General features: G+C 35.5%; 1 protein-coding gene and 1 long non-coding RNA gene across 2 annotated transcripts; both read right to left on the reverse strand.

Moving 5' to 3' along the window:
• Positions 1-9338: 9338 nt before the first annotated feature.
• On the reverse strand, positions 9339-24567 carry LOC136812539 (uncharacterized). Its single transcript, XM_067069067.1, has 25 exons — positions 24448-24567; positions 23327-23744; positions 22919-22971; positions 22194-22247; positions 21944-22002; positions 20565-20763; positions 20151-20412; positions 19954-20022; positions 19124-19165; positions 18863-18925; positions 18285-18343; positions 17663-17735; positions 17092-17123; positions 16904-16935; positions 15916-15998; positions 15408-15452; positions 13804-13961; positions 13588-13677; positions 12695-12760; positions 12494-12582; positions 11841-11946; positions 11505-11616; positions 11124-11218; positions 10806-10904; positions 9339-10223 (listed from the first exon to the last, which is right to left on the reverse strand). Exons 1-25 carry the CDS (start codon positions 24565-24567, stop codon positions 9873-9875), a joined length of 2829 nt encoding a protein of 942 aa, XP_066925168.1. The 3' UTR covers positions 9339-9872.
• Positions 24568-24646: 79 nt separating this feature from the next.
• Positions 24647-26984, reverse strand: LOC136812580 (uncharacterized). Its single transcript, XR_010847367.1, has 3 exons — positions 26630-26984; positions 25850-26084; positions 24647-25017 (listed from the first exon to the last, which is right to left on the reverse strand). It is a non-coding gene; the product is annotated as an uncharacterized lncRNA (long non-coding RNA).

A 26984-nucleotide genomic window follows, 5' to 3' on the forward strand; every position in this document is an offset into this window, starting at 1 on the left:
CATTTGTTTAAAAAAAAGGATTGAAAAGTAAACACATATAAGATTGAAAATAAAAAACAAGTTTGCCCAAGAACTCCTAAACACCACAGGAATTTTATTTGATATGATAAATTTTCATTTCACTTTTGCATCTGGTAACACCTAGCTAAACGTGTAAGGAAGCTTGCTAAAACTTATTAAAATAGATTTATTTTACTTCAAAAACTCTTATAGAAAAGTGAATAACGTTATAATAAAAAGAAAATCTAATTTAAATGAATTATGTCTGATGTCTTTCTATATATTCTTAAACCTAGATTAAATAAAAAAGGTTAACGATCTTTGTAAGCTTTCTATAAAACCTGAAATAACGTTTTCAAACCTACAGTACTCATACAATCTATAATCATTGTATAGGTAGCTAGACTAAGAGAAAAAAATAGAAAAAAATAGTCAGCTTTTGTTGACAAATACTACAATTTTAGTTAATCTAAAGTAAACAAAATGTTGTACATCACAGTTCGACTTAATCACAATATTTCTACTGCAACATGATACTGTTTGTCTTTTGTATTTTAAAGAGCTCAACTGTTAACATGCTAATTATAAAAGATAGTTTAGTCTGCAAACATATTGAAAAAAAAAAGTTTTTAAAAAAGTAAACTGGAATTATTAAAAATAATTTTAAAATTAAAAATTAATTATGCCCTTCCCTTTTTTCTCCACTTTTCACTTCGTTTTTAGCCACACAGAATAATTTCTAAAATTGATAGGAAGATTCTTTGAAGTGGGTTGGTTGCCCCCCTTGAGATTCAGAAAAATTATGGTTGCCCCTTTTAAATCCCACCCCTTACATTGTTGAAAAACTTCTTGCCCCCCCCCTTTTCGAAAAAACTTTCGAAGCCTCAAAGTCCCCAATTTCATGCGTCTTTGCCTAAAAATTGAGATATTTCAATAGGGGGAGTGAGAGGACACTATGGGTCCTAGAATATTATTTCAAAAAAACAACTTTAAAAAGGAAAAAAGGGCGTGCACCCAATAATATGCTGGTAAATTTTTTACATTGTATATATTAGTTTTAGTATAAGCTGGTAAAATGTTTTCCTGCACTTCTTTTTTTTGTTTCCAGCAGGTTTTGCTTTAAAATGATTTGAAATATCTGTCTTTTTTAAGTTACTGCTCTCAAGAATGCAGGTAAGCACTTTGGCTATAACTTAAAAAGTTAAAATTTTGATATCCCATTTCCTATAGTAACTTCTTTTAGGTTATCAAAAATTATTCTATGATTTTGAATTGTTTCTTTGTAGAATCTTATGTATTCGGGAGGTACAGATGGCCTACTAATTATGCTTACTACCTAATACTTACTACTGACTACCTACCAGGCCATTTTTTATGCCTTTTAATGGTCCGATTATTGGACGCTGCCCCAACAAAAAGTTACAAATATGTTGAAATTAGTAGCAAAAATTGCCTTTTTGTTAGAAAATTACCAGAAAAAAGTGCCCTTTTTGGTTCCAAGCTGATGCTTCCTTGTCTTTCTAGAAAATGGCCTGCCTACTCCGTTTGTATATTTTACAACTCTTTTTCATCTGTATATACAAAATCTCTACTATCAATTTATGCTTTGTAAGCCAAAGCCAATAACATTGCTCAATGTTAATGATAACTGAGCTTTATACTAGTTTGAGTAAAGCAAACGATTTTTAAGGGACTACTTTTTCAAAGTTTTTATTGTTTTTGCAACACTGCTTTATAAGGCACCATTTATTTTAGAAGAACTAGAAGGAAAGAAATAGCGTTGCGCAGGGCGGTGGTGTTAGGGCGGTGGTGTTGCGCCATTGTTGTTTGTGTGGTGTGTTTGGGGCATAAAGGGGACAAGCAAGAATATGTACTCTTGAGTTGCCCGGCCGACTGACCTTCAAAACATAAATCCCGAGTCGGCCCAGTCACAATAATGTCAGAAAACTTCAATGGCTAAGCCCTTTTTTACTTACATTACCATTATTCGGTTTAAGTTTTTGTTTACTTCACCCACATTGAGTCCTAATTGAGTTATCAAGTTGAAATTCACTGACGTGGTAAAGTCGATACTGTACCCCTCTAGGCTAGGGCAAAAAATCGGGTTCAGTTTTAAGGTTGACGCATTTCACTGGATTTATCCTAGCAAATTTAAACAGGGCGGCAAGGGATTCTTTTTTTTTGACTGGATTCTTTGGGATTTACTAAATTTTAAAAAAATGACAATATTTGCTATCAACTGACTAGATTTGTGGATGTTTTGTGACCTAAACGGAACATATTATATTGATACTAGCTGGTACCCGGCGTCGCACCCCGGTTAAGCTGTAGCTGAACGCACTAAAAGTTCTTTGGATGTTGAAGGTGGCTTAAAAGCACGATCAAATATAAAAAAAGAAATCTCAAAGTCTCCATACAAAATCCTCAAAGTTTGACTCTAGTACTCCCCTGGGTGGCTTATCTTTTAACCATATTTGGATTGTGTACTGTCCCCATGACTTAGTTTTTTGTTTTGAAATCTGCAAGTAGATTTTAGTCTCGCTTCACTCGCCTTAAATATGCCGTCCAGGAAAAAGCGGGAAAGAAAGCCACAAAGAATAGCGCAACTCTATGTATTTATCAGATTAAAAAAATAATAATAAGACAGTACTAGATTACTTTTTTTTAACCCTTGTCATATCTAACTTTTCGAATTTAGATATGCAAAATGTCGTACACACTTTTTAACAGTAACAACAACTTGAATGTTTTTATATGAAGAAAGAGGTGGGCTATTTTTTTCTCTTGCTTTTTCTCGCCCTTTGAATGATGTTGTTGTTTGACAAACTCTTTTATTTTTATGTTTTGGTTTACTTACATTTGAAATGTTCTTTTCTATAAAAGGAATTTGTTTTGTTTTGAAAAGAATTCAAATGTCATTAATAAATACGATCGTAAATCACATTTGAAAACATTTAATACAAAAGAAAAGAGAAAAACCTTTGGGCAGAAATTAAAATTACTAAATGTAGACGGGCCTTCAATTTCAAAACAAAGGCTGAATAAAGTCTAAACCAGGCTCTATCCAATCTGTCAATCAAAACAAACTTATCGAGAACAAAAAAAAATATTGCTTGCGAAAACGAAAGTGTCACAAAAAACAAACAAACAGACATACAGACTACGGCTATTAATATATAGATATGCTTAGGACCCTGTCTCTTTAAAGGGATTTTTTAGAGTATCTCTTATTTTGCTAGCAATTTGCGAACTGAGGCAGGGGGGGTCGGTAGTAAAATCTCAGACATATATGAGTAGTAAAAGGATTTTTACGAATTTCTACATACCACCACCCAGACTCTTGGAAGAGGTATTTTACTACCCTGGTAGTAAAAGCTTTTGGGACAATTTGTCATGGAGACCACCTATTTTTTGGTTGCTTTTCAGACTGATTTTACAAAAAAAGCTAAAAAATGATTATTTCTGAGACACATTTTTCACTTAGTGCAAAAATTAATGTTTTGCCCTTAGAATTAAAGTCTTTTTTATATTGAAAAACAACTTTTCAACAGAAAATGTTTTCAAATTATAAAAAATTTCAGATTTTTTCAGAAAAGTCATCCAAAAAATTAAAAGAATTACAAAAAAAGCTAAAATTTGCTAATTTTACCAGTTTTAACTACCCACGTAGTAAATTTTTTTCAACATTTAAAATATAGATACCACCCATTTTAGTATTTAACTACCCTGGGAAGTGAAAAAATTTTTCTCAATTTTTCGTCACACCACCACTGTAGTAAACGTCATTATGTCTGAGATTTTACTACCGACCTGACTGAGGTGGAGTCGGGATCGCTTTGCAACCCTTATACAATACAGCTAGTTTTCTTAAATATCCGGGATTCGAGGATTCAGCTAAAGTTTAAACAAAAAGATTATTATCACTTTTGCATAAATTACACTACCTTATACGCTATAATAAAATTATACAAAACGAAAGCGAGTCTAGGCCGTCTGCCTAAGAGCGCGAGCCCTTATATTTTTCTTTCGCAGACTTCAAGAGAAAACGAAAGTGATGGATATTCTTTGAAGAAATTTGCCAAAAAATCCCTCAACAAAAAGATGTCTTTCAAGGTTGGGAATGGATCCTGCGAAGATAAAAAATTTTTGACAAGGCGTTTTTTTGGCAAACCCAAAAACTCTAATTTTTTTCTTCCCTCAAGGGGCAGCATCCATATTCAAATTGTGACGCATAACGGGAAAAGACCGTTAGTAGGTAGGTATATTGGAATGATGAGAGTTAGCTGTGGCATTGATGACCGAAATGAAATTCCACTAAAAATTCCAAGGAAAAAATCAAAGACTGCTTAACTGTAGCACTCACTTCTTCGTTTTTTCTTTTAGCACGCTATCCAAAATCTTTTCCCTGAGCAATTTAGGGGTGGTTTCAGAGTATGACATTCTTGCCTCTGGAGTTTTAAAAACAAAAACAAATTGTGATGGAATTCTGTTGTTGTAAACCTCCGAAAATGGCAACCTTTGTAGCGGGCTGTTTGTTTTGATTTTAGCAGGAATCCACATTTACCAGCGTCTTAGAACATCTTGCGCTAATGTTTTTAACTTTTTATTTTATTTTATCCTTTATGATTAAAATCACGAAAATGTATGTAATGTATTATGTGATAATTCAATAGAACTAGAACTAGAACTAAAAGGAAGCTTTGGTTAAATCTTAGTCAAATCATGAAGACCATTAAGGAGGTGGGTAGGTATGTTTTGAAAGTAATGGTCTTTTCCCGTTACATGTGGCGACTATGAATATGGACGTCGCCCCCAAACTAAAAAGGTTACAGTTTTTCGGGTAGAGGGAGGCTTACAGACAGCGCCCCCGAAAAAACAAAAAGTTTTCACCAAAATTCAAAATTTCAAGGCAAGGTGAGAGAAGAAAATGTATGGACTTCCAAGACAATTGAATTAAAAACAGTAAAAAAGAGTGGAATTTCCGACATATTTTGCAAAAAGTAGAGGGGTGCCCAGTGCACAAACGCCAAACTTATTTTTCACTTTTCTCACTTACTTTTGGTTTTAACATAAATCCTTTTTGACTGTCTCGTAGACAAACTTGAAGTCCTTCTTTCAGTTTCTTTTCACTTTATTTGAGAGTTTCTTGTTAGAATATAAGCCGTTTAAAGCGAGTGCTATTTGGACCCAGTGCGCGAACGATCTTTTTAAAGAAAAAATTAGAGCTCCACTTACAGGTAATACTTTAACTCTCCTCCGAGTTTTATTATATAGTATTTGAACATTTCAAAAACAAGTGGCTTGTTCACTAGAAAAGCGTCTTTCTTATATATAAGAACTTTAGCGTTTTACTAACCTGGCTTATTTTTGTAAATATTTTCTTGTCGTCCATTTTTTGTTTTCTATTTCAAGTTTTGCTCATCGAAAAGCACAGCAATGTAGTGTCTTCTTTTTCCCCTTCTTTTTTAATTGAGATGGCCAGCTGTCGAATGTTTTGACGTTGCAATGTCTTCATTTTGAATATGGTGTTTGAATCATTCGCGGATGGACCCTTTTTGATATGAACTACTGGTGATATGTTTCTATCTATTGATTTTAATTAATGAACAATAACATGATTGGAATAACATGATTCAATGAAATTTTGTGTGATGGAATTGATAACAAGTTTTTAAAAGAGTTTAAAAGAGGAAAGTTATTTTCAGAACTCTTCTTGAGCAAATCTTCTTATAAAAAATCATTTCCTCTTGCGATCAGCCATGTTTGTTTACAAAAATCCTGAATTTCGTGATTTTTTTACTTGGCCTCTTTCAAATCGGTTTGGTGTTGCTCGACATTTATTTTAATTTTTTGACAGATTACAAGGGATAGTTTGAGGATTCTGCTGCACAAAGGAAATTCTATAGAAGTTTGTTTTTTTTGGTTGTTTTTTTCAAGTTCAGAGATGTTCGTTTGTGCACTGGGGCCGTTCGTGCACTGGGGCCATTTGTGCACTGGTGACTTGACTCTAGTCTAAATGGATTTTCATTGGAATTTTCGACCACCACCACACACTGGAAAAAGACTGGAAAAAATGTACCGTGAAGTTGGGTAACTCGTGCATCAATGGAAGCAAACACATGCATAGCCTTTAAATGAATGACCTGTCTGTGCCTGTCCTGTCTAGTCTGTAGACTATGTGGTCATTAAAATACAAACTTATCAAAACAAAAATGGTAGAGTAGAGCTGCGACCGGAGCTGCGTAGTAGTTCATTTGTTTTGAAATTTTGCTCCTTTGATTGGTCAGTCATTTGAGGGCTATGCATGTTAGCCTCCACTGACACTACTGTTACTGATGATGGTGCAAGTTACCGATCTCACCACCACGCTCACGACGGTATACGTTGTCTGACAGGGGTAAACAAAAATTTTAAATCTCTTTGGACATCTTTAAATTTCTGCCGTAATTCATACTCTACTTTGATTGTAATGCTCTAAATAAGTGGAAATAATACATACCTGAAAAATTGTGTCGAGGTATAGCTAAAAGGCTAAAAGGTTACCTAGCTAAAACTGCATCAAAATCAAACCCTGTCAAACCGTATCATAGCCTGGATATCCAAGCTCAAAATTTTAGAAAAAATAAGTTTTACCTCAGCCAGACAAAGTTCTAAAATTATAGAGCTTGGTTCACCTAGAAATCAGGTGAACCCCTGTTGACAGATTTTCCTGCATGAATCCCATGGCTGCAAATAAATATATGCACATAATGACATGCATAATTTCAAGATGGTACCCCAGCAGTGATAAATCAATTTAGAATGGCAGCCTTGACCATAAAATATACGGTGTTGTTACGTGCACGGAAGGTTATTTTAAACCGTCCGTGCACCTAGCCGTACTATATAGCCGTGGTTAGGTGCACGGAAGGTTGTAAATTTTCCGAGAAAAATTCTATAAATCTTCCATGCACCTAGAATGTCAATCTTATCTTCCGAGCACATTCTTCCGTGCACCTAGCAGTACTATATAGCCGTGGTTAGGTGCACGGAAGATTGGAAACTGTCAATCAATCTTCCGTGCACAATCTTCCGTGCACCTAGCCGTACTATACAGCTTTGTTAGATGCACGGAAGATTGGAAACTGTCATCAATCTTCCGTGTACAACCTTCCGTGCACCTAGCCGTACTATATAGCCGTGGTTAGGTGCACGGAAGATTGGAAACTGTCAATCAATCTTCCGTGCACAATCTTCCGTGCACCTAGCCGTACTATATAGCTTTGTTAGATGCACGGAAGATTGGAAACTGTCATCAATCTTCCGTGCACAATCTTCCGTGCACCTAGCCGTACTATATAGCTTTTGTTAGATGCACGGAAGATTGGAAACTGTCATCAATCTTCCGTGTACAACCTTCCGTGCACCTAGCCGTACTATATAGCCGTGGTTAGGTGCACGGAAGATTGGAAACTGTCAATCAATCTTCCGTGCACAAAATGGGTTACGGGGATGCTCCGCTGGTCAGGGTACCTTTTTCAACCTCCACGAGTCCCAGGTAGGGTCACAAAAACACCAAAATAGAAAAATCAGTCCCTCGTAGCGTGCCTATTTTTGAAAAATTTGGGGAAAAAGTAGAAAATTTTGGAATTTCAGTCCCATTCAGGGTCACTTTTTTCGCAAATTTCGAGTCCCACGTAGGGTCCATTTTTCGAACCCCAGCGGAGCACGGAAGATTGAAAACTGTCATTAATCTTCCGTGTACAACCTTCCGTGCACCTAGCCATACTATATAGCTTTGTTAGGTGCACGGAAGATTGGAAACTGTCATCAATCTTCCTGTACAGCCTTCCGTGCACCTAGCCGTACTATATAGCTTTGTTAGGTGCACGGAAGATTGGAAACTGTCATCAATCTTCCGTGTACAGCCTTCCGTGCACTTAGCCGTACTATATAGCCGTGGTTAGGTGCACGGAAGATTGGAAACTGTCATCAATCTTCCGTGTACAATCTTCCGTGCACCTAGCCGTACTATATAGCCGTGGTTAGGTGCACGGAAGATTGGAAACTGTCAATCAATCTTCCGTGCACCTAGCCGTACTATATAGCCGTGGTTAGGTGCACGGAAGATTGGAAACTGTCAATCAATCTTCCGTGCACCTAGCCGTACTATATAGCCGTGGTTATGTGCACGGAAGATTGGAAACTGTCATCAATCTTCCGTGCACCTAGCCGTACTATATAGCCGTGGTTATGCGCACGGAAGATTGGAAACTGTCATCAATCTTCCGTTTACAATCTTCCGTGCACCTAGCCGTACTATATAGCCGTGGTTATGCGCACGGAAGATTGGAAACTGTCATCAATCTTCCGTGTACAGCCTTCCGTGCACTTAGCCGTACTATATTGCCGTGGTTAGGTGCACGGAAGATTGGAAACTGTCATCAATCTTCCGTGCACCTAGCCGTACTATATAGCCGTGGTTAGGTGCACGGAAGATTGGAAACTGTCAATCAATCTTCCGTGCACAATCTTCCGTGTACCTAGCCGTACTATATAGCCGTGGTTATGTGCACGGAAGATTGGAAACTGTCATCAATCTTCCGTGCACAATCTTCCGTGCACCTAGCCGTACTATATAGCCGTGGTTAGGTGCACGGAAGATTGGAAAGTGTCAATCAATCTTCCGTGCACAATCTTCCGTGCACCTAGCCGTACTATATAGCCGTGGTTATGTGCACGGAAGATTGGAAACTGTCATCAATCTTCCGTGCACAATCTTCCGTGCACCTAGCCGTACTATATAGCTTTGTTAGGTGCACGGAAGATGGGAAACTGTCATCAATCTTCCGTGTACAACCTTCCGTGCACCTAGCCGTACTATATAGCTGTGGTTAGGTGGAAATTATTGAATTTCTTTCAGTTTTTGTGGGGTTTTTTGTCAAGCAAAAAGCGAAAGTAAATTAAAAACTGTCTGGTCAAAAATATTCGTCGGCTAAAAATATTTGTCGGCAAAAAGTATTCGTCTGTGGAAAATTTCGCCGGCAAAAAATATTCGTTGGTAAAAAATTTCGTCACTAAGCAATTTTTTCGTCTCTTTTTACCGAATTTAGAACTTGGAATGTTGATATCTTAGGATTCAAACACTTCTGACAAATTTTACTTGACTTTTTCAAATGCTTTTCATGATAGCTATGCTTGGAGTAAGTTTCATTTTTTTATGCCGGAATCCCTTTAATAAATGGTGTATGGAATTTCCGAGCCCTCCATCTGAGCTTACCTAATTTCATGATCGGATGGAGTAAATAAAACAAAAGAGGGATGAGTGCAGAATGAACTTTGAGACAAAGTTAGTTCCCTATGAAAATAATCTTTAATATAACTACCTCCTAGAGATAAAAAAAAAGTTACACTGACATTAGGAAAGTAAATTGAAGAAGTGTGAAATCTACTTGTCTGTATAATTGCCTGCTTAAAAAAAATATATCCGACCTCTATATATACTAGGTTCCTACTCCTAAAAATAAACATAAATTGCCGGATTACATAATATGGGTTGGGGTTAATGGCGTTAGCTTTTGCATTTCAAAATAGCAAAGTCGTAAAATAAAACATAAGAAAGGTTTACAGTTTACAGAAAGGTAATTAAAAACCACGCTCGGGCGTTCTGGATCGAAAATAAGTGGCTTCATTTCCCATCAAAAATATAATCTTAAATAGGCAGAAGTTTAGAGAACAGCATATTGGAAAATAGCCGATGTAGCCTGGGAGTAAGCTAGGGGTTAAAAACACCACTGTCGCGAGCCTGGAGTACTACTCTGCACAAAACAGGGCATCTTCTTAGCATCAGCTACTTGCTATTAATAATCTGGTACCAAAATTTATCTGCCGTTCTATAAAATAAATCCTTTCCCATTCAGAAATACCCTCTCTTCTTCGGTTATGTTGACATCTTCTGCCAAGACAATGTTATTACTCGATTGTACTGCACACTCGATGTGGTAGTGGACGTAAGCCATAACATAGTCGTTTTCGTCCACTGACGACCAATGTTTATCCCTTTTTGGTCTTCTCTCCTTTTTCATGAAGATCAAGTCTTTTGGTGATTCTAAGGGTAATTTAGAGATATCCCCTTTCGTACAACCATTTCTCCTTTTTCCACAAACCTTTATTCTTTTGTTTGTTCTTCGCTTCAAAAGAAGCTGTCCTTCTTTCAAGGAAAGCTTAGCTGCTACCTTTATTTCCTAAGGAAGATAAGAGAAAATATAATAGCAAATTAACAATAATCCTCGCCGACGATACACCCCAGGAGGGGTACTGGGTTTTCCCGAAAACGGGTGTTTTACCTGGCTTTTGAAAATAACAATTTCTTAGGTCACTTAAAGCGGCACACGACTGTACCCTTAAATTTCTCTACCCCAACAGAGATACATAACACTTGAAATAATCTGATAGGAAGAGCTTGCATTTCCGATTTGATAGTTTGCAAGGGCGCTTTTATATCTAGAAGAGAATCGATCAAGAAGTACAATGATAGTACCAAGATTCCTGTTGGAATTATAACGAAAAGTCCTTAAGTTAAGATTGATTTTCCCTAATCTTTCTCATTTGTTCAAAAAGGTCTTCATCATTCATCCCTTACAGGAAAAACCCGGAAAGAAAAGATTGAGCTCGAACAAACTTTACAATTCCCATTACATTAAAGTTATTCAATGGAAAAATTGTGGCAATAGAATCCCTTGGGAGCAAATGGCAAATGCCAAATGCCAGTTGGTTTAAACACACCCATGGAGTTCAAGCTTCACATTTTAAATGATATAAATCACCTTATTACAATCGAATGACATTTCCTTTTCGGCTGACGAGTCACTACCCAGGCAAAGGAGATGGAACCATCTTTTTGGTATGCAGTTTTCACATTCAACCTGAAAGTGATTGCTTTAATTATTACCTTAGATAACTAGAAGATTAAGCAGCAGTGCTCGTTTTCAAAAAGGAACATAATACCCATATCATTTGGTACGAACCGGAATTTCACACTGATAGATGGATTAATCTAACAATTGCAATGGTTGATGGATGCCTGATCGTTACAAAAATTCATTATGTTTTGGCAGTTAGAAATCAGAAATTTATAAACATACCCAGTTCGTTAATTTGGGAACACTTGAAAAATTACATTTTGGTGGATCCTCTCTACCACAAATTCTACATAATTTTCCGGTCCAAGTGTCATAACCTATTGGAATCAACCGAAAAAACTAGATAAGAAATATTAAGACACTTTGAAAAGTAATGAAAATAAGAAAAAACAATACAAATCTTACTCTTTTTTGTGTTTGTGAACGAGCTGACCCGTAATGCAATGCCACCGTTAGTGTGGTTCAAAAGATTCTGATCAAATAGGTGGGGATCGAGAAACTCCTGATATGTAAAGCCTATATAAAACTCAGTGATTGAATATAAGCACTAAGCTGGCAAATGGTGAATAGAAGTACTAACTGGAAAAAAGAGCTTAATCATACCTCCGCTGCGGAGAAGTTGCAACCCAATCTTTTGACGGTACGCAAGAACGTCTTTTGAGCCAAACGAACCTTTTGATGGTAATGTCCTACTTTGGAGAAACGATTCTAAAAACTGGAATAATATAAAGAGCTCTTAAGGGTGGGTGAAAACAAACAATCTGAGGAAAATCTCATTTTATGAAGGTTCATGCATCGCCACGAGTGGGCTGGGAACAACAGCAAAGTAGGGAGACAAAGTTTGGTATAAGGCGCCGTGTCAGGAAAATATAATTTATGACATTTCCAGTGCACAACAAGATTCTTGTTTACAAACATGTAAACACTCAAGCAAGTTACCTTCAGACAGAAAACACCACACGAGACAGCATCCTCTTGAACCGCATGTTGCTGTGAATACATTGTCCAAGAAGTGGATTCGTTAAAGTTTGAAGCCATTACCGATCTGAAGAAAAAGTAACTCTCTATTACCAACACGAAGCAAATAATAAGTCTCAATCTTTACAGTGAAACGGTTTTGTTTTTAGTAGTACTCAGGGTACAATTTTCAAAATAACCCCCATCAAAGATTTTCTTCATTTGCGCGCTCTACAATCGCTTCTTTTCAACGAAAGCTTCCACGCTATTGGTCAAAAGTAAAATGAAGCTTTTCCAATGGCAAAATTTGACGCAACGGTTGAAAAAAGCTGAAATGCATTCAACTTCTTTTCATGCGCGCGCTACTTTTTATGACGTAATCTTTCAGCCAAAGGATGCAATCGCATTAATCGCACTAATTTAACATTCTGGTCTGTAAAATACCAACTAAACAGGTGGCCGACCTGAAAATCGTAAATCGTCTTCTTTTGTCAATATCTGTCACTGGTGAAAATTTCAAGTTCATAGCACTTGTCAATCCTGAGATCCGAGGGGGGGGGGCTAACATGCCCCTCAAGATGCTCCGCATATAAAAAAATAAGAAGATGCACAAAGGGTTAACAAACGAAACCTACTCCCATGTCCTGACGACATTTTCTGTTTCCATTGTTCCTTCACCGGTTGGGTTTGCCAACCAAAGCTGCTTTTGTTTTGGAAATATAAGCTACAAAGATAAAGATAGAGATTTTGAAAGAATAACTTCTAATTTGAACAAATTGTTAACATTTAGCTCCAAAGTTTCATCACCATAAATTTTTGTTTTATCTCATTCTTACTAATAGATTCCAATGATCGTTTTTGTTGTAGATGCCGAAGACAGTTTCTTTTTCACGAAGAGCATTCTGAAAATATATGGATGGAAATTATTTATTAGAAGCTGCTCCGTTTTGCATTCTTTTGACACAAAGTGTCCCATAAAAAAGTTATCCCCCTTCAGCTATGGTAGAAAATATAATTTAGTTTTAATTAATTAATTAATTCCTATTTTCACATGAAACAATATATTTTCATAATGTAAATCAACCAACTTTTTGTATATGGGCGGGTTTACATCAGTAAGAGAGAATTCATTAACAATCCCTTTACAGTTGAGAACATAAAACAAAAGCTCAAAATCACTTACACGAATTTTTCTACAAACATGATCATTCTTCCCCTTGTTAAGACCTTGGATCAATTAAAAGATGGATACAAAACTCTTTCTTACCTCCGGAAAATCGATTGTTTTTTCCATTGAAAGCGGCATCCTTTCATCCAACACTCCCGGTGAGACGGGGGTATTGATTATTGCGGGTTATGTGCAGTGAGAACAAGTGCACTTTTAAAACCTTATTTTAGCAAATTTCAACTTTGATTTTTGTATTGAAGTTAAAGTGCAAGAAAGATAAAGGTTTCATCTACATTTTCCAGAAAAAATTTTTCTCCGAGTCAAAGGAGGTTTTTTCCCTGGGACACTCTGTACCCCATGTAAAAGGAAGTACGACGAGGAGGGGAAGAGTGTTCAAAATTCATTGAGACAATTGAAGAGAACCTGAAGTATCTCCTTCATTAAAATATTACACTTAATTTAAGATTGGCTAGGTACTGGCACCATGCTATGCTTCTTTGCCAAAAAGTTACCTTTGAGGGATTGAGGAAGTTGAGGAATTACTTTTCAAAGTCAACGTACCTTAACACTACCAGGCAATTCATAGGTGGATGGAAACGACAAGGCTTGACCCAACACGGTGCAATCAATTGAACCAACTTTACTTTCGCCCTGTGAATACGAAATGTATACTGTTCTATGTATACTGGATCGTGGCTTTGGAGCTTATGACAACGAGTACTGGCAACATTGGATTCAATCATTACTAAATATTTATGAATAGATATCAAAACTTACATCATAAATGCTCAGTAAATGCGGAATAAAGCCTTGTATAACATTGTCCTTAAGTTTCCCTTTACCAAGGGACTTTAAATCGACGTCTTTCACCTCAATTGCTCCTATTTTAACCATGAGGATATTTCTGTCAGGTTCATTAACGATTCGTTCGAAGGCTAAATAGTGAAACCAAGAGAAAAATTACCAAGTATTCAAATACTTTAATATCAGAAAATTTCGCGTCTAGAAAATTTCGAGAATTAGGTCATTCGCGAAATTTCGCGTGTTTTGATGGAATTTAATTTCGCAGATCAGCAAGACTAATTTATTTCGCGGGAATTAATTTTCGCGAAATCGGATTTTCCCAGACAAAAACACTAAGCTAAAAGCATGTTTTTATGTTCTAATAACCAAAAAGTCACCACGAAGATCTGAAAACTGTGTCTCGTGGGAATTGATTTTCGCGAATCAGCTAGATAATTTTCTTCGCGGGAATTTAATTTCGCGAATTGAGGGGTCATTCGCGAAATTCGCGAAATTTTCTGACATTAAAGTATGTTATATATCTTTTCTTTTGTTAATAACTTCCGAAAAATAATTTTTTAAGCAATAAAAGTATATATTTTCTGATAGCCCATAGAATTCCCTGAATGTTGGTGTTCATTAAAATCTTATTTAGTATGCTGAACAAGAGTAATTATTAAAAGACCAAATTTTGACCAAATTTTGACCTAGTTACATTCAAAATACTTAAAGTCACCCATAGCCAGCCAAGACCGTTTTTAGACCAATCTTCTGGGAATACATATTAAAAAAAGAATGAAGTCGGTAGCTCAAAGCTATGGGTGACTTTAAGTCTTTTGAAGTTGGTATGGTACGCCAAAATCTTTTTCTACAGTGATTTGAAATTTAGAGAGAGATAATTGGCTGTTTGATTAGTAATTGCGGAGACATTAATTTTCAAAAGGTGCGAAAAGAAACTATCCTCTTTGCCTTATACAAATAGCCAATTATAAGTTCAAATCTTTAAACGCTAATATCTCAGGAACTAATTAAGATTTTAATTTCGTTTTTAGACAAAAATAATATTTGAAGCCTTCTTTTCTTCATCGGCCAAAAAAATCTTTTTTGAAAAAAAAATTTAACCTTAAAGATATACCTTAAAGTATGCAATACACACAAAGACGATTTTTGCTTTAATTATGTATTACTCTGTTTAAGACAACAGGGATAACACACAGCCTGGAGGAAGGTGTGACTCGTATACATATTCTTCGTGCTATTTTTATAAAGAATTTCTGATCGTGGGTAAAATTGACGTCGCTAGGAATTGCTCTATTAATATTTACTGTAAATACAATGACTATCGCCCCGTCTGCTTTCAAAAAGATCAATTATGATCCACGTAATCTTTCAAGGATCGCAACAACTATCATGTGAAATCGGATGAGATAAAAATACAGAGTTTTCAAGATAAAATATTACAGTTTAACTCTCAGCTAACAGGCAGTACTGTTTATCAGTGAAAGTAGAGTATCTATCACCATGTTTCCTGTAAGAGTATGATCCTAACCCTATCCTAAGCATTATACTCTATTACCTAAACCAAATATCGCACTTACTATCTTCCGGTGAAAGGTCAATGAAGCATCTTGTTGCATGATTTACTAAAAATCAAAATAATTTGTAATAAGTTTTTATAAAAAAGGAGTTCATGTAAAGAAATGATGGCTCTTTCGAGCCAGATTACACCTACACACCCTTTCTCATCACGTTATTAATTGACGGAAATATAAACTTTTTGTTGATTAGGAAAAAGTGCTTGTTTGAGAGAACAAAAGAGTGAGGATAAGCAGGTCAGAAAATACAAAAAATTATCTCCTGTGATGTTGTGGGAAATGAAATTATTTCTTTCAAAAGAGAATATAAAACGTGTGACCATCTCTTTTTATCCAACATGAATAGTTTTGGTTTTGGGCTATTCAACGTCTTATCTTACCAGTGGAAAAACACGCTTTGATCTAAATAAGTAATTGCCTTTTCAAAATCGAGGCCATTCAACATGTTTCAACTATTATTTCAGAACTTTGGCAAACATGAAAGACATCTATAGATAAAAATGTTTCTCACCAGAGCATTCCTGTCGAGTAATACTAACTGCCTCAGGGTTTAATTTTTCAATATTATCTTCACAGCCGCTTGAATCATCTCTCCTATAAAATATCAGGTTTGTCAAAATATGAGAAACTGTTAAGTTTTTAAGTTCGAATTGAAGAGGAAGAGTTTGTAGCTCGGTGTGGAGCATCCAATGGAGATGGATTCGAAAAAAGTATGCTGTGCTGTGGAGCAAGATATCATTCTCACTTTGTTTTTCTTTGACATTTTGTTCAGTCAAACTTTGAATAGGGGATGCGTGGATTTTTTGACATTTTCAATGGGATTCAAGTAGGGAGGGTGATCTGTAGAATGTGCACAGTTGCGCTAGTCAGTTAGCAGCTGAATTTCACTGTACCATATAGGCATGGGTGTTTGAATGCCAGATAATGGGGCCAAACGTTTCACATACCATAAATGATGTAGGTGCTGGAGCCAAAAAGTGAACAGTTCAGAAATGAAGGTATTTTCAGCACGGATCTTGTTTTGTTTTGGCTTCTTTTCTTGGTCTGTTTTAAAACTTAACAATGAACTTTTTTGACTCCTTATTTAACCACGGCTGTGTGACCATTTTGCCGCCATTTTGAAATAACTGACATCACAATTTCTTCAAATAGACCCGTGTGTGGAGCAAGTTGTAGTTTTAGATCTTGAATACTTGGCTTGATAATTGGCTTAGACTTGGAATTCAGGCTAAGAAAACATTGTCTAGTCTAGTTTTGACTTGCAAAATATGCAAAATATGCAAGAAAAAATCAAGAATTTTGCTTTGCTCGGAAATGATTGAGGTTTGTGCTGAATTTACCATTTATATATTTGCACTGGCAGTAAGTTTTTCTACAAAATTTGCTACAGTTTTGGACTGAAAAAATCGGGAATCGATGTACTTCCAGTACAAACGGCGAAAATAGTGATGAAACATTTGGCCCCAATTTTTGGACGATAAATATGTTAAATATCTTACAAATCAATAACTTCAGGGCGCAAAACAGGAGTCTAAAAGTAAAATTAAAAAGAATGTTATTGAACAGTTTCACAAGGACATGACTTAGGTAAATTTAAGTAAAGAAGCTAAGCGTAAGAAAGTAACTTAAAAAACATTTAAAGGATTGTATAAACAGTGTGGATGATTTTTAAACACAATTATTTTACCTCCAATACAGCTGAAACCTCCTCATCAATTTCTAAATAAAGGTCCGAAAAGAAAATGAATTACCAAGGTATATTCAGTGCGATTTCATTTGCTTAATCGTTAGCGACTTTTAAGAGAAAACTGTTGGGAGGAACTATTTTATTGAACATTACTGAGGCATTACAGTCGTAATAACAGACCAACTTCCACCAAAGGGATTTTTAACAGATGTAATGTAAATTGTTGTAAATCGCACCAAGAAACTTCTATAAAAGTTTCTTGATCGCACTTGATAGGTATTTATTTCACAGTATATGAAAAAAGATCATTTTAATTTACACTTTCTATTAAGTGTATCCCGAATAAAACGGTCGGCTTTCTACTGTATATAAATTTCTCAAAACACATTTCCATAACTGTAAGGATAATTGTGATTATAGATAGATTGGTTTCTTATATTTTATTACATTTTCAATTTTATAAGCATTGTACAAATGATAAATTGAGAAAGTGATTAGTTAGCTTGTGATTAAGTTGTGAGGATTTTTATATAGAATTTATCAATTCGGTCTATTCAAATTCAACACATACCTTCAACGTGTTGCAGCAGTGATTGGTCATCTACACAATCGAGCGTAGTTTCAAACGGGTCTAAATCAGGATTCTAAATGAAATGAAAAGATGAAAATATTTGATGTGATCGTTCAATGAATGAATAGCATTACCTTACAAGCGATACCAAAGTTGTTTTACTGCTCTCGTTGGTGAGTCTTCAGAAATTTTCGAATCACGAGGCCTGACTCTATAGATAGTTCTTGAGAAATTTTATATTTTATTTTTCCATTTTGACTTTTCTTGACCTATGTAAAGCAACAAAACCAATTTCGCCACGTAGGACTGATTATCAGTAGTAAAGTTCCTGACCATTAACTTTCAATTTTCAGATTAAGGAGCATTATCTTTACTTGAAAAAGTAGACCATTAAAATCTGTCCAGCGATGAAGATTTTCCACATACTTTTAAGGTACTTTTATTACCCAAATAATAAATTCAAGAAAATCGAAATACCAAACAAGTATAGTGCGTTCACTCTACTTTGGATAATCGTTATTGACTTTCAAGTGGAATTCTTTTCTTTCAACTATCAAAAACAATAGAAATCGAGTGTCCGTAAAAAAGACATTAAAAATTATCCAAGTTAGAGTGAACGCACTATATGTTGACTTTTTTGATTCCGAGTCTGATTTGTTGACTTCGTCATTTCAAAGGGACCTAAAGTAGATAAAATTAAAGTATTTATAATCAGGCGTATTAAATAACAAGAATTCAATCAATAAAAAATCTTCCTAATACATTGTAGGGGGATTCTTCTTTCTCTTCCCATATGCAAAAGAATATTATGAGTCAGATCGTTCTTCCTGGTTGATCCTACCAGTAGTCAAATGCTTATTTTAAAGATTAAGTCATGTATGAATAAGTTTCGTAGGCGCTGTAGTGTAGTGAGTATCAGCTTTGACTCCGATGCAGGAGATCGGGATTCGATTCCCATTCGATGTTGTGATTCACTTGGCAAGTAAATACACCTTCGCCTAGGTCAACTCATGCCATATGAGGGAATATAATTAGTATCATACTCTGATACAAGACTATGGAGAAGTACTTAAGGTTCAACCATGTGAGTGATGAGTCGTTGCTGCTTCTATACGCTCCTTCAGCTCTGTGTGTCGCGGGCACAGAGTTAGCAGAGTCAGGTAAGCGCACTTGATTAATCTGACAAAAAAAGAGACTTACGAGAAATTTCTGATAGGATTTGGATCTGCTGCTTATGAAATTTCGATGAATCTAGAGATGATTCTAAGTAAGAAAAACAATCGATAAGTTCAAATCATCCATGTTATTTCATCATTTTATGGATTTCATCAACTAAGCAGGGAGAGTTTGTGATTAAAAATAAGCGAGCTTTTAGATGTGAGGAGGGTTCAATGAAGAATAGCAGCTTTTTGGTATTTTTATTGGTTAAAATAGTACAAAGTGGTATCTATTTATATTTACCATTGGTCGCGTGTATTGATTCTTGTGAAAGGTCCGAGGAATCTAAGAAATTATAAAAAACTATCAAGCGACGAAAGAGTTAAAATTAGACAAAAAATATAAAAATTTATTTTGTTAACCCTATCCCCGGCCGTCTCGAGGCATAGCTCCTGACTACTTCATTTAAAGGGCCATGAACCGATTGCTTTTGGAAAGTGTAAAAATATCTTCCTAACGGTACCAAAACGAGCTCATAACTTTGCGAGCTTCAAGCTTTAACGATTGAAATTTAAAATTCACAAAAAAATAATTGCGAAAAAATGACTTTTTCAAAAAAAGTTTCCTTGCTGAAAGTCAGGAAAAAGGCTAAGGTCTAAGTTCAAAGAATAATATGGAGACTTTACTCCTTTAAATAACATTAAAAAAAAGCGAGTTGTTGCTAGGAAAATGTCAAAAAAATGTCCATTTTGTTGAAATTTAGAGACACATATTTGGAGACACTCTAGTCCTAAGATTGTGAACATTCATGAAGAACATTCCAGACGATAGGACTGGAACATCATATAACATATGTGTACACAGTAGTACATTCCATACTAAACATGGAACATTCAATTTCTTTCTGTTTAAGCTGCCATTTTGTTGTTTAGAACATTCTAGATTCTTTACTTTTCTAGATTCATTTTCTAGAGAATTCTTTGAAAATAGTATATAAGACTGACTTGTAACTGATTTCATTATCGAGTTTAAAGAACTAAAGAGAGAGTTAAAGTTTATTTGAAAGATAGTCTAAACATAAACCAACATCAATAATCAACATTTACTTTTAGAACTTTCGTATAGAAGCTTACTAAAAAGTGACAAGGCTTGCATCTCCTGCATAGAAAATCCATGACTTCTGGACAATTTCTTTGAAGTCTCTATATAATAAAATTGATAATTGATTAATAAAATTGTTATTTTATGACTTTTGTACTCTAAAAGAGATAAATTTTACGGGTCTAACAGAAATTAAAAAAGATTTCGAATCGAATAAACTACAGTTCACCTTCGAATCTTTTTTCGACGATAGCCTCGTAATGATCTCCGATTTTATGAACGTGGATCGTGCCGTTAGAAGTGAAGCCAGTTTTGGAAGGCTCCCGATAGCCAATCTGACTAAACGACCCATCTTTTTCTTGATGCCAGATGAATACATTCACCATAGTCACATTGACCAGAGAGTTGAATAACATTTCATCCCCAACTTGCCGTGCGTAGCTTTTCTTTTCTATTAACTCCTTGATCTCTTCCTGGATATTCACGTTCCTCTAAAACCAGGATTCAAAAGAGAATAATCTATCATGGATCTACATATATTAACCTTACACCAAATAAATCTTCTCTTTTTCTTTGGAGATTCTTGTCTTTTGAAATTTAAATTTAAGACGAGAGGAAAATGATTAAAGAAATACTTAAATACCTCTTCGCCACAAAAGAAATCACGATATTCGTCCTCGTAAGATTCAAAATCTTTTAGAACCATCGTTTTTAATTCCTCATATGACGGTTTCATGTAAGCCACCTCGCATGTGTGAAGACCTATCTCCAAAGCATATAGGAGGCAGTGCCCATCACCAGGAACCTCAATTACTGCACGCTTGCTTGGATCTCGTATATAGCTAACAGTGAAACAATCAGATAATTTTAGGTAAAAAATGATCTAAGGGCCGACTGTTTATTAAAATCCTTATTCTCTTACATTTAGTGCAGTTTACAGCTGAGGAGTTTCATTTCCATTGATAACGAGGGCTTGCTTATGGAATAATAGAATATCGAATAGTAGATTGAGCGTTGGATTAGCGGCAGATATAAATTTCTGTATTTGTAAATTAAAGGCAAAATAATACAGTATACCTGCTTACAGAGATTGAGCTATAGCAGCGATTGCAATCGATTGAAAGTAATGTAATTTTTATTTCACTGACCCTTAAATTCAAATCTATTTTTTACTATCCTGGTCGATCCACATTTTTATGACAATATAACCGTAGAGCAACAAATACACAATTCTCGAGACCAGAAAATATATTATTGAAATACAGTTGCTAATATCAAAATTAAAGACCTAGGGAAAGAAAGACGTCGCATCATTGTTTCACATTAACTGCACAGAAGATACCGAATTTTTTACTGGAGTGCAGCCGTAACAAAAAATCTCGAGTCAGCAAATTAATTAATTAATTACAAATTTCTCAAAGTAGGCGAATCAATGGTATTTAACCACATTCTACATAAAATTAATTTTGAGAGTCCTTTAAACAAGCACAAAACTTGATTCAAATCCAGCCATGTTTATTTATATAAGGTTTAGATACGGTAACAGGGGGGGGGGTCAAGCAGTTAGTATCAGACATCATGATGACTAACTGCAAAATTGAAATTTTGAAATACACCACCACCCTTAGCAGTTAGTACCCAAAAGTACTACTAAGTGCATTGACTATTGGCAGGTTGATACCACCCCCTTTTGCACTTAGTATCCCAAAGTACGAAGTGCGTTTGACTATTGGCAGGTTAACACCACCCCCTATTGGCACTAGGTACCCCAAAGTATTAAGTGTACAAGAAGTCCCTTACTCAAACACACGAAGAAATACGGCTATTTTAAGTTCAAAATACTGTCAGTTCGAATACGATTGAAGTCAAACTTAAGATAGCTGTATTTCTTCGTGTGTTTGAGTAAGGGACTTCTTGTAATATACTTTTTTGCTCAGAATTTCACGCTCTATCCGATGGTATCGATCGTTTCCGTTGGATACGACTTTCAAAAATCGTCAATTTTACCCATGTTTTACTTACCAGAGCTGATCCACTAACTTATCAGGGTTACCAATAATAGTGCCATTGATGTTTGAGTCCTACAAAAGGAACGAGTGATTTCGAGATATCTTTGGAAGATGTAGAAAACTCCTTTTATTTTCTTGACCCTGTGAACTTCATTTTAAAATAGGTAATTTTTATAAATTCTTGGCAATAATAGAAGCACAAGCTTCGAAAAAGTTACCGTTAGTACAATGAAATAAAAAGGTCAAAAATAACGATTTACTACCTTGGGCTGTGACTTTTCCACATTTTTCAGCATTTTTCTTTTATCGTTTGAGCTCTGCAAAAGAAAAGTAAGAACACCATGTAATTCTTTTTCAACTGTCTCCATCTTAATTCTAAAACTAAAATCCACTCTCTTTTTGCTAACATGTGGAAACAATATTTTTTGTAATTAGACTACTTCCCATGAAAATGGAAAAAATTTTCAGTCTATTTTCATCTATAATCTCAAAACTAATCCTGACTGCATCACGTTTGGTATGCTGTATGTTACCCAACAACTATACCGTATTTCCCCTATGCCGCGGCGCTTATTAAATTTTCATGATTTTATGTGCGGTGCTTATTAGAGGGCGTCGCTTAATAGCTTATTTCTGAATTGGAAAATTTTGCCCCTAAAGTGCAATTTGATTGAATCGTGGATTCTGCATTCTGACATGGGTGGTTTTTCATACCATATCTTTACTGTCAAGGTGTAATGAGATTAATTTGTAAATTTACTTTAGAGACGGATATTAGTGATATGACTTAAAATTTCATCATTTCCCAATCATTTTCTAATAAGCGCCGGTTTTTGAAGGTCAGTGATTATAAGAGGGCGGCTGTTAAAATAGGGCGGTGCTTAATGGAGGAAATAGGGCGCGCAACATAGTCGAAGGATCCTTAAAGCAAACGTTGTTCGGGTAGAAAGGAAGGCCATAAGTACTATAAAGATAACGTTTGATTTACCTCAAGTTGAATCTTCGGGACTTTGGGGGAGCTGTCAGTTTTACTTTTGGAATCTAAAAACGTAGAAAAATAATTGCAAGAATCGAGGTAAAAAGTCTAAATTTTGGATAACTTGCAGCCAATGTTGGCTCGAAATCCATAGGCATGCATTACTAGGAACTTTAGGTCGAATTCCTGATAATCCTAAGCAATTCCATCAATGATTTGAAAATTTGGGTTTCAGATAAAAGTGTATATCAACCATCCTTAATCGCAAAAGTTGACTGGTTAAAAAGTAGTTATTCTTGAGAAGGAAGCTCTCCTTGTTGTCAGGTAGTTGGAAAATACACTGCTGAAATTTCTTAAATAAATTTAAAAATAAAAATTAAATGAAGAGGGATGGGTTCGTTTACTTGCAACTAAATTTACCATTCTTTCGTTTTCTTTTTTTTCCGATAATTGTCTTGGTGTATCCTTTTGGCCTTCCTTTGGGTTTTATTCTTGAAGGCATCTTCAAATGTCTCACGTCAATTGTGTTTTCATGTTTTAATTGTGGATCAGCACCAGTTGAGGTTTCGTTTCTTGGATGTACTTCTGATTCGACACGATCTGGAGGATTAGGACCAGTTGAGGTTTCGTTTCTTGGATGTACTTCTGATTCGACACGATCTGGAGGATCAAGACCAGTTGAGGTTTCGTTTCTTGGATGTACTTCTGATTCGACACGATCTGGAGGATTAGGACCAGTTGAGGTTTCGTTTCTTGGATGTACTTCTGATTCGACACGATCTGGAGGATTAGGACCAGTGAGGTTTGTTTCTTGGATGTACTTCTGATTCGACACGATCTGGAGGAAAGATTAGACGAGCCTCTTTTCCGTCTCGCCACAGATCTTCCAGCTTTTGTAGAAGTCTCATCCTTTCGACGAAAGCAGAACCCCCTGCCTCCGACGCCAATTTTGAAAGGTTTTGACATACACCGTTGGCACTCCTAAATCGTTCAACTTGGTTCATGACAGCCATCGGCGACTTGTCGAAATTTCGATCGTTTGCGTTCTTTTAAGGTGCGATTCCAAAAAAAGCCGCTGACTTTGATGAAGATATGCCCTTGACCAACGAAACTCGCAAAGATCTGGATCAAAGATCGGTGTACATCCTTTCGAAGAGCGCGATTTGAAAATATGCCTGCATGGAAGCCGCATTGAATTGTAAAATGGGCAATCACACGAGTCGATAGTGCTCTTACGCTCCGACGTTTTTGGGAAAGCAGCTAGCTCGTTGCAAACGAAGTCAGCAGAATAAGATGTAAGATGGTCACGAATTGCTACAATATTTGGATCTTTGGCTATAGAAAATTAGTCTTTTGAAATTCTTTAACCACATTTACATCTCTTCTGTACGCAAGGCACTGAGAACAGTAAAGAAACCTCGCACAAACTCCTCAAGGCTGCAATGAATGTTGACAACTGTCTTGAGTTTGCTATTAAAACTTTCGAGTCTGTTGTTCGTCGAGTTCAAAAAGTCTCCTGATTCTGCTTTAAAGCATCTTACCCATTCTTTAGAGATTGGCTTCCAATTTGTTTTGTAGTAAGCGACAAGGTCAGGAGATTCTAAAGCTTCGAACTGTTTTTCGAACTTTTCAAACTCTTCTTGGCTCCAAGCATAGCACATTTTTCAAAGAGAGTTTTCGCGTCTTCTTTGACAGTTTTGGTTAACGAAAGAGTCGACAGTTCACGTTTAAAGGCTTTAAAGCATGAAATAAACAAATTAAGATTGGAACTCCAAGAATCTCAGCAATTCGATTTCTCTCGTTTACGTCTTTGTCAGCCATTACCACTCGAATCTTTTTGGTTGGGTTCTCATCAGCAAATTTATTGATTAGCCAGGTAAGGTTCTCTTTAGTTTCGTTTATCAATAATGCAACACCTACAACCTCACTCTGGCCTAGCGAGTCTTCCACTAGAAAAATGTATGCGGGTATTCTGACTTCATTTACTTTAAAGGTTGCATCAAGAAATAGAATTTCTGGAAATCTGTCAAAGTTTTCTTTCATAGATTCGTCTTGGAAAAACAAACCAAGGAAATTGTCTTTTTTATCGTGGCGCACGCTAACAGAGCAACCTTAAAGAGAAGAAGGTATTATAATTTATATGATATAATTATAATTCATTGCGCTCATATTATAATGTTGCTCAATTTCCTTTGAGTGAAGATTTTGATTAGCTTTTCATAGACTTTTATGGATTACTAACTATGGATTGACAGCTTCTGTAGAAATTTGGTCGTATTTTTTATAAAGGTTTTGTGTGGTACCTTGCTTGAGTTGTTACATCCAAAGACAAATAGATAAGTCAAATTTCTGCATCTAAAGCTCCATTCACATTTCAGTAATGGAACTTTCTGATTCAAACTTTTACATTTTAAAACACATTCGATGTGGAATGTGTTTGCTCAAAAGCAAGAGAAAGCGAGAAAGTTTGAGAAAACAATATAAAGTATGTAAGTCAGTTTAGATCCTTATTAACAAACATTTTAAAAATTTTAAAAATCTTTATCAAAAAATCGAATTTTTTCAAAAAATGTGGCCTACTGTACTTTTTTTAAAGTGGGTGGAAGTATAAATGGGTTGAATTCAAAATAATTTCATCAAGTGAAATTTCAGATGTCTAAAAATTTGATTTTTGATTTTTTCATGATATATTAATTAATACTCTAAGGTCAAAAATAGTAGGGGGTTGAATAAAAGGGCGGGGAGATTTCTAAATTTGTATAAAATACAATAAACAGGGGGTTGACCAGCCTTGTAATCAGCCCTCCCGGCGTCGCCCTATATTTTTTCGTTATGGGAAAGTAAAGTAAAAGGAAATTTTCTTGAGTAATTCCTGATATTTTCAAGGCTTAGCGTCCAGCCCAATGAAAAAAGGTTATACATTATATAATAATTATCACTTACCAAATTCATCTCTCAATATGTCTACAACCCTTTGCAAATCATTCCTAGATGGATCTTCAGTCTTGCTAAGTTGATTCAGATTATGGATATCTCTCATTGTGACGATTTTACCGGTTTCAGATGCCAGTTTTTGCCTGACTTTCTTTTTGTTGGCCCCAGCCTTCAGAAAGTCAATGGCTTGGTATTTGGTACCTTTGTCAAGCTTCCGTTGCGAGGCATAATGCCTAAAGAGATTCTAAATAGAAAAAAAGTTATGAAATTTTTGACATGTAAAATAGTTGAACAGGTAATAAATCAGTTATAAAGTAGAATTAGTAGAATAGACCTCTCCTTGTACTTAGGTGAATTAGCGAGGAATATTTTCAAACTTTTATTAACACCCAGTTGCCTGCACCCGCGGCGTTTGACAGACATTTCTGCAAAACTCAACTAGTGTATAAAGATTTGGCATGTTGTATTTTTGAGAAAAATTTTGAATCTTCAAAAAATTCAAAATTGGAAAATTTCTAAATGGTGATACCAAAAAAAAGTTATTATGCTATCTAATTTTTTTTGTTTCTGTAAAAAACAATGTATACCAGTTAAATTTGCAAAAGCTTTAATAATTTTGTTCAGAATGATTTTAATCATACTACTTTATCATTTTCAGGACCCTGAAAAAAGCCATCATTAAAACCCCCTCTAAAAGATGCTGACCAGACCTAATTAACCTGTAAACCACCACAAATATCCAAATAAAGATATATGTACATAATTGCTAATTATAATAATTGTTCTTACTCTGTTGATTTCATGATTGTGGATAAAATGGGCTTTAGTTACCACTAAAGACTGCACATCTTTACTAAGACCGATGTTGATGAAAAACGGACACTCGTTCCTGTAAGAGCTAAAAGGCAAAAGAAGTTTTCTCAAGCTAGATCCTGTCTTTATTGGGCTAGATGCCATAAAATAAAAAAACTATAATGATAAAACATACAATCATGTTCAAAATATATTGAGAATTTCGCTTATTTTCTTGTTTTTCGAAATTTGAAGTTCGGGGTTACAAAAATTGGTGGGGAATTTCCCTTTTGTCTCATATTTTTTCGACTTTGATTGTAGTTTGGGATGCTCTCTTTACTAGGTAGATTTT

The sequence above is a fragment of the Clytia hemisphaerica genome, unplaced genomic scaffold, assembly GCF_902728285.1.
Source record: "Clytia hemisphaerica strain Z4C2 unplaced genomic scaffold, Clytia hemisphaerica genome assembly, whole genome shotgun sequence".
NCBI classification, from domain to species: Eukaryota; Metazoa; Cnidaria; class Hydrozoa; order Leptothecata; family Clytiidae; genus Clytia; species Clytia hemisphaerica.

Bases quoted from the DNA above. Each gene is read 5' to 3' on its own strand.
- LOC136812539 (XM_067069067.1), bottom strand. From the start codon at position 24,567: ATGTGCTATGCTTGGAGCCAAGAAGAGTTTGAAAAGTTCGAAAAACAG. The intron at 23,745-24,447 runs GTAAGATGCTTT...TCTTTCCTCCAG, and splicing joins AGCCAATCTCTAAAGAATGG to ATCGTGTCGAATCAGAAGTA. The intron at 19,166-19,953 runs GTAAGCTTCTAT...ATAATTTCTTAG, and splicing joins GCAAGCCTTGTCACTTTTTA to ATTCCTCGGACCTTTCACAA.